This window comes from Pteropus alecto, unplaced genomic scaffold (assembly GCF_000325575.1).
Source record: "Pteropus alecto unplaced genomic scaffold, ASM32557v1 scaffold73, whole genome shotgun sequence".
Taxonomy (NCBI): domain Eukaryota; kingdom Metazoa; phylum Chordata; class Mammalia; order Chiroptera; family Pteropodidae; genus Pteropus; species Pteropus alecto.
Window position 1 is genome coordinate 6,649,933 of NW_006436284.1, and position 10,959 is coordinate 6,660,891.

Here is a 10,959-nt window from a genome sequence, read left to right on the forward strand (position 1 = left end):
ACTGTTTCAGCTTTTACATTTTCCCAAGCCATTTGTATTACGAAGTATTACTTCACCCTACATATCCTTAATGAAAACTATGGGGCATGCAATCCATTTACATAATGACAAAACTACTAAAATTAAAGTTAATCATCTTCCTTGACACAAACAAAATAAAATCTAAGCATTGTAAAAATATTATTACATGATTACTAAAAATACACTTCTTGCAATTCAATGGAATATATTATACATATTTCTCTTTTAAATCTTTCATTTCCTTTCATCTCCTGTCTTTAAAAAAAGAAAGAAAAAAACTTTTTTCTTCAATGAAATCATAAAATCATTTTTTTTAATTACTTTGGATATATTGTCATCTCTGGGATATGCTTTGTTCTTTAACTATTTCTTCAAGAAAATGGAGGTGAAAGGGGGATAACTAATTTGTATTTGAACAATCTCTAGTACGTCTAAAAAGAGAGGGCAAGAAAAAGGAAAAAATTATTTGCTATGAAGATGATCAGAGATCTTACAAATGTTATAGGAATGCTCTGTCCTTCAGATACTTTGCTTATTCTAAACTCCAAATGACCATCCCTGCCATTTCCCTCTCTTGATCCCAAGTGTTTCTCACCTTGAGATGTCTTTCCATTGCAGCAGTACCTTTCAATTGCTTCTTTTATATTATGGTTACACTTGAGAAGTTCATATAATGCCTAGGAGAGAGGGAAAAAAACTACTCAATAAAAACAACCAAAGGTTGATACTTAACAGCATTCTTAAAAAGAGTGCTGTATTTTAAAAGTCCTGACAAACACTGGCTGAAATGTTCTCTAATTTCAGAACACTTTAGGTTATATTTACTTATATTTAGTCTACACAACTACCCTGGCAGACTGATTCTGGCAACCCAAGAGTTCATTGTTTATCCTCATTTTACCTCTCAGAAGTCATCTACCAGTATCATTCTTGACTTTTTTCTTTATTGCCAGGCCTTCTGAGCTGGGGGAATTTCCCTATTTTATATAATTTTTGTTGTTGTTGTTGGGAAAAATCAGAACTATAGTCTTCTCTCTATATCACCTACTTCCTGTTCTGAGAGTTTTAATAACAGGGATAGCAGCAGACCTAGAATAGAAGTATGGGTAACTTTACTGACTGGGATTCATAATGGTCTCAGTTTTTTCCATCTACTATGAAGGGTGTCATTTTTTTAAAATTAGAATTTCTTCCTATTGTTTGAAGACAGAACTCAACTGAAAGTTAAATAATAATCTACCTTCCCAAGTTGTTTCAAGAAAGGAAATAGCAGGTCAGCATCAGTAAACCTATTAATACATCAATATGTTCATAATCAATATAATAACCAATCATTAAAAAAACAATCTCAACAGCTGCTAAAAAAAATCTGATAAATTAGTATCTACTTCTAATTTTTAAAAAGACAAAAACTATTAATAGTTATAAGTAGACGATTACTACCATACTATAATAAAGATAGCCTACATCAAACCAAGAGCTTGTATTATTCTTAATATAAAATCCTCACATATATTACCTTCCATCAAAACCAGGCCTCAAATCACTATTACTACACCAAATGTCTCTGAGAGTTATGGCTAATATAGTAAGACACAGAACAGCAATAAGAGATAAAATAATGGTAAGGAAGGAACAAAAGTATAATTCAATGACTTTTAGACCAGAAAACCTAAGAGAAACAACTGAAAATCATTCTATTAGTTTTAATAACTAGAGAAAAAAATCTAAAATAATATTTCTCTATATCAACAATATACAATTACAAAACCGAGATCCCATTTACAATAGCATTAAATACACATATACATATTTAAAAGGTAGTGAGGAATTAATTAGATGCATGTAATGTTCAAACAAACAGAAACATTTGAATGATTTTAAAAAAGTCAAATAAACAGGAGAGTTAGACCATGTTCTTGAAATGTAAGGGTTAATGTTTTAAAAGTTCTACTTCCTCCAAAATTAATTTATAGTTTTAATGAAATATAATACAAAAACCCAATGGGATTTCTTTGTGACAGGTGACAAAACTTTGAAGTTCAGCTGGGATGGCTTCTTTATGTTACCTGGAAATTCAAGTTTAAGTCTACCTACTCATTTGTCAGGATCACCTAGGTTGGCAACACAGAGTGAAAAGGCATAGGAGAGAGGCAAAATGCTGTGAGCGGGCAAAACAAGGGTTATTCAAAAAAACCCTCAATAGGCAATATTCACACCCCCGCGACACAGAATCAGGAGTGTTCTGCATCTACAGATACACAGTGCTTAACAACTGCTCGTAAAGCAAATTTATACTATCTGAATATAACATTACTTTTAATCACTTCCTGAATGAAGTTCGAGAATAATCCAAAAATATCTTTATCATAAAACCTAAAAGTCTAACCATAGAGAATGTTTAAATAAGTAATATTATAACTATAGTCTGGAATACAGTCATCAAGAATGAGGTACTAAAGAATTCCTAATGTCAAGAAAAATAAGATTAAGTGATTAAAAGGATATAACATGGTATCCAAAGTAAGGTATGTGTATATGTATAGAAAAAAGATATGAAACAATATAGAGCAATTACTGCTAGATCCTGAGATTTTTTTTTAAACTGCTATTTTCCTAGTTTTAAAAACCTATCAGAAAAAAAGCTAGCCACTTGACACGTAAGAAATATTTGAATCAAATATAAGAAAATCAGTAAGATACTACTAGTTGGCTGTTGTTTCAACAGAAGTTGAAGTATACCTGTTCATTATCCCTTGTGTGTGTTCCTGCAGAAATCCTATCCATTATTTTTTCATTTCCAGTTCTTATTGAGGTCTCAACAAGGTATTCCTTAACTTTGCTCTCCAAAACCACACCAGGACGCCAAAGTAACTGGTCTTCATTTTCATACGCTGTTAAAGGAAATCCCAATAACACATTAAAAATAGTGAACATACTCAAAGATGTATACAAACTGTTCCCCCTCTTCCTTGATAGGCTATTCAGTGGGACAAGTAACTAACTTTGAGAATATTAATAATTTGATTATCTGGCAAGTTGAGCCTTTCATTGATAAAGGTTTAAAAAAAGTTTTTTAACTTTATTAAGGGCCAAATGTTCCAGTGGCTAAAGCAAGTAGCTTTTTTGGCGGTTAGATTTACTAACCAACCAGAAGGTTTTCTGTGCCTAGCAAACATCTTATATTCTCCTAATGAGAGGGTAAAAATAACCTGTGTGAATTCTTTCATAATCTCAATGAAATTTTCTACTGAACTCCCAAAATGGCTCCATGAAATGTCTCTAAGTTAAAAATTGACAAACAAAAATAAGTAAAAACCAAAATATATGCCAATAATGAAATACCTAAGAAAGGAATATTTTTCCTTTACTGATTTCCTCCCAAAAGATGAATTTTTATTTACAGGAGATAGCAGATTAATCAAAAATAAAAAAGAATAAACAGTAAGAGAAATAAACTTTCCATAATCTCTTAAAGAGAGGGATGTATGAATAAGCAAAATATCACTGAAACAGGTATATATTATATTAATGTACACACTGCTGCCATACTCAAAACTTCTACCTCACACAATAAATACAAATGGCCCAAGTATTTTTCCCATTGCTTCAAGTGCAGTCCATTCTAAATATAGCTAATAAAAAATTTCTTGAGAGCTCACTATGTACCAGGGACCATGGTAAGTGCTTTATGTTCACAATTGTATAAGGTAGGCATTATCATTCCCAGTGAACAGGAAAGTTAAAAATAACACGTGCCTATGAAGCAATGAGACTGACTTTTACGTTAAGTTTTTAGAACCACTTCACTCTTTGGTCAAAACCAAAATAAATAAAATAGCTTAGGGTTATTCCCTCAAAAGATAGAGAGGTACACTTTCCCTCCTGAATGTATGTGTAGAACTAAGAGAAGATTGCCTCCATTATGTTTACTCTAAGAACCAACAGGTGCTGAGCATTTAACTGGCTCCAAGACTTTCTGTGGCATTTGGGTGGTAAGAGTGGAGAGGCTCGGGCATCTGAAGATGATCAGCTATCGTTTGCTGCCCGAAAACAACTGTCTTCCATCACTTTGAAAGCAATTTAGGGAAATGGTGTTGCTAAGGGCTGCCACGGCTAATGACCCCAGGGTGGCCACTTCTCCCTTCCTTTAAATGGGGGATGACTTGAAATAGAGGAAAGAAAGAACAACTCAGGGAGTATTGTGTCGCTGTGCTGTTTTGCCCTCATAACCTCTCAAGGCCGTATCGACTCATTAGAAAAAAGGCCAAATCCATGTGGGCAAATCTACCTTCTAGGAAGGTATAACTGTATTTTTATTTCTCGCCACTTCAAATCTCCATATTTTTAGAACCAACTATAGTTGAAATCTACCAAAAATGTGAAGAAAACTAATTACACTTAAGGAGGAGTGTACAACAAAAAGAAGCAGAATCCTTATATTCCACTACCTTCTCTTTCAAGGCTGGGGCAGGATAATTTCTTCTGGTTTCTTTTTCATTCAAGAGTTTTCAAGAGGATTAATCCCTAACATTCTCATTACCTGGAGTGATAAGATTCTACCCAATTCTACTGAATCAGGACATAGGCCACGCAGCTGCACCTTAAGAGGTGCTCTACTATTTTAACAGGTGCTGAGCCTACTGGCCAAGAAGCACTGTACAGAGAAAAAGGTAATTCTCAGAGTCTCATGGTTAATTTTGATATATTATTCCTAAGTCAGACCTACATTTTCCCTGACTCCAAATCTATCTTTATGCTACCAAGGCAGGTTTATAATCAGATATTTAAACTTATCAAGGGGTAACATGGCCTACCAAATATCATCATAACCAAAAGCCTTCCTTACCTTTATCATTACCATCATACTCTCCAAGATAAGGGGGAATCTCTGCCTGATATTGTAAACCAATCATTATTTCCTGCAGGAAAATTCAGAAGTAAAAACAACTTATTATAAAAATAAATACTGGAAAAAAATTCCAGCTCATTAATCAATTACTACAGGTCAAAAGAAACTTCATCTTGCGACAAAAAAAAAAAAAAAAAATTTCTTAAATTATTTCAAAAATGTTTTAAAAAGCTACATTAATACTTTAGTCCAAATGGTCTACTAAGTTATGATAACTCAACTTACCTTCCTCAAATCTTCAGGTGAGTTACCACTATCTGTTTCAACATCTTCGACCTCTGATTCCTTATCCCCATCACATGTAGTATTTGCTTAAAAGAGAAAAATTAAATTTTAAAAAAGTTTTTTATTGCTTGTTTTTGCAGCACCTATAAGAGTGTCTGCACATAGTATTTATAAAAATTTGTTGAATAAATGAGATCAACACAAATATACTAAACCTCTTGTACTAGTTCACACATTTTGACAATAGTCAAAACAAGACACCGAAAACACTTAAGATAGTATATAGTATCCTCATAATTATTTACTGTTTGATCAAGTAGTTTGGGAAGGCAAAAGGCAAATCACTATGGTCACCTTAAAAAAATATATAAAGCACTGGAGTTCTAATTATATTAATCCATACTGAGACACATACCAAGAGGTACACATAGTTATGTTTTTGTGCATGCGTGTATGTGTATTTGAATGTTAACTGAGCAGTCTGTCTACCACAGGAATACCTGAGAAATAAACAAGGTTGCATATAAGAAATCTTTCCAAAGATCTTTTAAATATTACTAATAAACATTAAGGGATAACACCAAGAATTAAAAGGAAAGGATTAAATAAAATTTAATTAAATAAATCACTTAAAATAAAAAATACTTTGAGCAATTAGGAGCTTTCAAAACCAGGAGAGTAAAGAAGTCCAAAAAATGTCTATAAAATTTAATGGTTGAACTAAGATGGATTACCATAGCAACAGATAATTCTTGAAAAAGAAAATAGCCTTGAAAAAATAAGCAAATGTTTTAATTTTTAAACAGAATATTAGTTGACCTCTATCCCTATAAAAAGGTTATATAATCTTATTCAGATTATAATAGCATTTTATTTCAACCAAGTAAAAAACTTAGACTACTTTGGCAAACTATTAAATGTAATAAAATGTATACAAGCTAGATTATCAATACTACTATTAATTATTAATGACTGGGTTTCTCACATCGTAAAGGCCTAGGGAAGAAATCGGAAGTTTCATGGGAAGTCACAGATGGTGTCAGATCATCTGCAGAAGACTGAGTTTCCTCATCATCACCTGACAATAGGTCTTTTGCTATTTCTTCCTGTAAGAATAGAAATACAGTGCTAGAGTTAGAAATAATTATATCTCATCAGCTTTAAAAATCTTTTTATAACATTATTCATAAACTTAAGGTGTTATAATTAAAAACTGGTTGAAGCTCTTAGTTTTGAGAATTTGAAATTCAATAATTTACTTAATGTAAGTACATAACATTTAATTATAGATATTTAATAGCTATACTATTATACATGCATAACAAACAATTTGCCTAATTTATGGATATGTAGAGAGCTTATCTGAAGCTACAGGCTAATTTTTAGTGAATTTACAACAAAAATCATCTTACTTCTAAGTAGTTAACAATTGAACTAACTTTCTGCCAACATAAATAGTCAGTCCTCAGTAATTGAGGGCTCTGCATCCACAGATTCAACCAACCGTGGAATAAAAATACATTTTAAAAAATGTTATGTTGTTGCTGATGTGTATTATGTAGTTAGGTCTACAATGGTTGCTTCTGTACTGAACATGTACAGACATTTTTCTGTCATTATTCCCTAAACAATAATTGTTACAACTATTTACATACCATTTACATTGCATTAGGTATTCTAAGTCATCTAGAGATGATTTAAAGTGTACGGGAAGATATTCATAAGTTATATGCAAATACTACACCATTTTATATAAGGGACTTGAGCATTCTCAGTTTTTGGTATCCAAAGGGGTTCTGGAACCAATCCCTCTCCCCACAGACAACCAAGGGACAACTATAAAACAAAACCTAAAAAAGTCTCCAAACCCTTACGATAATTTAAAAAGTTCAACTAATGAACAGCTCTGACTTGTGAATAATTTCAAAAGAAAAAGGCTTGAATTTTTTTTTGTAAGTGTATAGTCATCCTTGTGCCTGGTACATAGTAGGCACTCATTATTTGCTGAGTTATTATGGTCATTAAGGTCTGTGGTACATTAATATCACATTTGATTGAAAAGTGGGAACATAACTCACAGGAAGAGGTTCCAAGATGTGGATTCCTCTCCCTGCCTGAGATCGGAAAGGCGAGGGAAGCTTTCCAGGGATCTGTTAGCAGAGACAGTGGCTGTGTAAATTTTCCTCAGCAGGGACTAGGTCTTCCCCACAAACAACCTATGTTAGAGATGTATCACCGAGGGCTTGGCTGCTACGGCTGCTGTCACTCACAGAGCCCAAAAAAACAGAACTTCTCTTCAAACACTCCATACCTAAGCCAGCTGGGTTTGAAGGCTTGTAGGGGATTTATTAATCAATACATGCAAGTGTTCACAGGATCAAAAGAATTTAGGGCAAAACCTAAGTTTAGACAGAAAGTATCTACATAGGAAAGATGGAAAAATTATGGAAGAATACTCAAACATGCAACGTATTATGAAGCTACTACTACTTTTAAAGTACTGTGATCAAAGTCAAAGAATACTTAAATCAGTCACCAAAATGATAACAGCAATGGGTTGATAAGTTTCATTTCAGAATTATGAAATTTTTTAAATTAAGGAAACTCTAAAAAAGTCAGTGGTGATGTAGCTGGAATTTTTCTTTTGAATGACTGTACTTACTTTGTCTAGTGTCATATCTGGTAGTTCATCTGCAAGTTCACTTGGGGAGCTATTTGTACTGGAATTTGCAACTGCTGGAATTGTAGGTTCATAGCCATAGAATGCCAGTAAATCTTCTAGAGGCATGTTTCCTTCCTATCAAGCCAGGGTACAAACATGAACTTAGGAGATGTCACAATACAGAAATGCAGATAAACTATGATACCCTAAATGTTCATAACGTGCATTAGCAAGACAGCAGTATCAAATCAAAGCCGAGTTTTAGTTTTTCTTTTTTGGCTATTGCTAGAAAACAGTCTCAAACACCTAGAGCTGTTATTAGTACATTAATATAAGCCTAATAATTAATATCTTAGTTTTTATTTTCTAGCATCAATCACTTCATTTTTCAAAAAACTCCTCAAATTTTTGCTTTAATGAAGACTTTTTTTTTTTTTTAGCTTTCACACTGGTATAAAGGTTTTCCTTGAAAACATTTCTAATTAATCAGTCAAAAACTTCATGTAATTTTCAGCTTGTTCCCCCACAATTAACAGTTTACCACTTGGTTTATTCTTCATGTTAATTAGGAGATACCTGATGGGAAACCTTTACTCAGCATTTACTAACATCAACAATATTTATATATTAATGTTCAAAACACAATTATCCATTTATAATCCTTTTACATCTATCTTCTATACTTCCCCTCTCCAAAAGCTATCTAGTGAAATTTGTATTATTACCACCATCTAATAGATGAGAAAACTGAGTCTTAGTACTAGGTTTGAATCCCAGGATCCACAGTCCTCTTACTGGCTACATTGCTTTGACAAAATTACATTCTCTGGCTATACTGCTGCCTGTGTTATGAGTATCTATGCATGCCACATGCTGACACCCAGTCACTGTTCTTGCCCCGACTATTCTATCTGAAAATAAGTATTGTACAGTTGATCCTTGAACAACATGGGTTTGAACTGCATGGGTCCACTTAGTCATGGATTTTTTTCAACAAATATACTGAAAAAATTTTTAGAGATTTGTGACAAATTTGTGAAAAACTCACAAACCTTATTATTTTAATAACATTTTCTATTCTGTAGCTTACTTTATTATAAGAATGCAGTCTATAATACATACAGAATATATATTAATTGACTGTTTATATTAACAATAAGGCTTCTGGTCAACAATAGGCTATTAGTAGAGATTTTAGGGAATCAAAAATTATACATGGTTTTTGACTGTGCAGTGGGGCAGGGATCACCACTCATAACCCCCACAGTGTTCAAGGGTCAACTGTATTTTTAAAAATATTTTAATTCAACTACTAAAGTGTATGAAACTATTTATAATTATTCGAATAAGTACAAAACAATATATCCACAGACAACTTAATTTGTTAAATCTTTTTAAGATGTATGTAATGTAAATATTTTATTTTGCCATCAGTTATTTTAAAAAATGAAACATATTTGCCTGAAAAAATATTTTTAATATGTTTATGTCAATCTATTAAGAGATTCATTTTTAACCCTTGCTTATTGGTTTAGTTTAAGACAAAATATCTAAGTCATGAAGCGAACAGCATGAAAATGCTAACGCAGAGTGTGCAAAACATGCCCACAACTGGTCACAAAGTATGCTGAGATGAGCCAGCGATGACTCCTAGAGACCAGCTAACTGCCCACCAGGATCCACAGAGAATGCAGGAGCTGGGGAATCTGGCCCTCACCTTTTCAGGTATGGAACTTACACTTTTCACTGTGCCTGATTAAAGCAGACTCATGCTAAATAAACAGAATAAAGTATAGAACAGAAAGTGCCAATTTGTAAATTTGCAGTGGGAAATGTGCCTTTCCAATGACCACACCAATCATGTCACACATAAAATCCTTTTAGCTTGAGACTGAAATCAGTAAAAAGCTGCTTTGGTAGCAGGGAGTTAACGCACATTGAGTTGTATGGTCAGGATGGACAGAGGTTCACTTAATGCCATGGGTAAGCCTCATGAATTAAAGAACCCCTCAAAGGTGCCCAGAACTAGATTTAGAATTTCTCTAGTACCGCTCCTTGAAGAGTCCATGCAGCCCATCCCCTCTGGCTCATATTGGTTATCATATAATAGAAGACTAGGTTGCAGTGTTTGCCAACCACCTGCCAGCAGTATTTGTCCATAATCTCACAGTTTCAGATTCCCTCCATGAGCTGCAGAGATGAAAATCTGCACTCATCATACATGCATTATCCACCTTCCCATCAATACAGCATTTATTGGGTTCTATCTGGTACTGGGCAGAAAGCTACCAGCTATGAATATAGAAATGTAGAATATAGACTTTATAGAAAAATTCCTACTTTCAAGGAATTTAGTCTTACTAAAAGAGATTGATAAGTTAATAACTATAATATAATGTGATGGCTGCAATAATTGATTCTGGAAATGGTGCTATAAATTGGTGGGTAAAAAGAAGGGAAGACTTATACTCTAGAAATAATGGTATAGGGTAGGGAGGTACCATACAGAAGGCAAAGACTGAGCTAAAACTTGAAAGATGAAGAAGCATTTGATAGATGAGGGTTGTGTACTAGGGATTTGTCTGTCATCAGAAACACTGAGTAGTGACTGTGTGCCAGGAGGCCACTGTGTCAGGTGCTCTATGAAACACAGATCTTACCTTTCTACCACTCACAGTCTAAGGGGATACTGACAAAACACAAATATAGAACTACCAATTATTATGAATACAAAGGAAATAAACAGAGTCCTGAAATACAGAATAGTGTAGGAGGCCTATTTTCATAGGGCCATAGGAGAAGACGAGGAGTATCCTTTATTCCCAGGACAATAGGAGGCCCCTGGAGAATTATAAAAAGAGGTGATGACTTTATTTCTTCTTAAATGCTGGCAGCTACAGGAAGAAAAGTTTGGGGAGGCAGAGAGCTAACAGTTCTTCCTGGGAGATCATATAGGACCATCATGCTGGGTTAGGGTAGGGATGTATACACAGAGGAAAGTGAAGAGATAACACATATTCTGAGGTGCAATCAAATGGGTTTTCGGATGTGGGACTGTAAGGGAGAGGGAAAGATGACTCCCAGATTTCTATCTAAGCAATTGCTTAGCAAATGGTGGTAACTTTTACTAATACAGAAA

The 10,959-nt window shown here is 33.7% G+C and overlaps 1 protein-coding gene across 1 annotated transcript in view; it reads right to left on the reverse strand.

The window, feature by feature from the left end:
• MIER3 (MIER family member 3) overlaps window positions 1-10,959 on the reverse strand; it is a 29,778-nt gene that overhangs the window by 9,973 nt on the left and 8,846 nt on the right. Inside the window, exons 3-8 of the mRNA XM_025047224.1 lie at window positions 7,821-7,955; window positions 6,144-6,264; window positions 5,159-5,244; window positions 4,871-4,943; window positions 2,764-2,915; window positions 617-698 (exon numbers count right to left, since the gene is read on the reverse strand). Coding sequence (XP_024902992.1) covers window positions 617-698; window positions 2,764-2,915; window positions 4,871-4,943; window positions 5,159-5,244; window positions 6,144-6,264; window positions 7,821-7,955 — 649 coding nt within the window. The remainder of the gene's footprint in view (window positions 1-616; window positions 699-2,763; window positions 2,916-4,870; window positions 4,944-5,158; window positions 5,245-6,143; window positions 6,265-7,820; window positions 7,956-10,959) is intronic.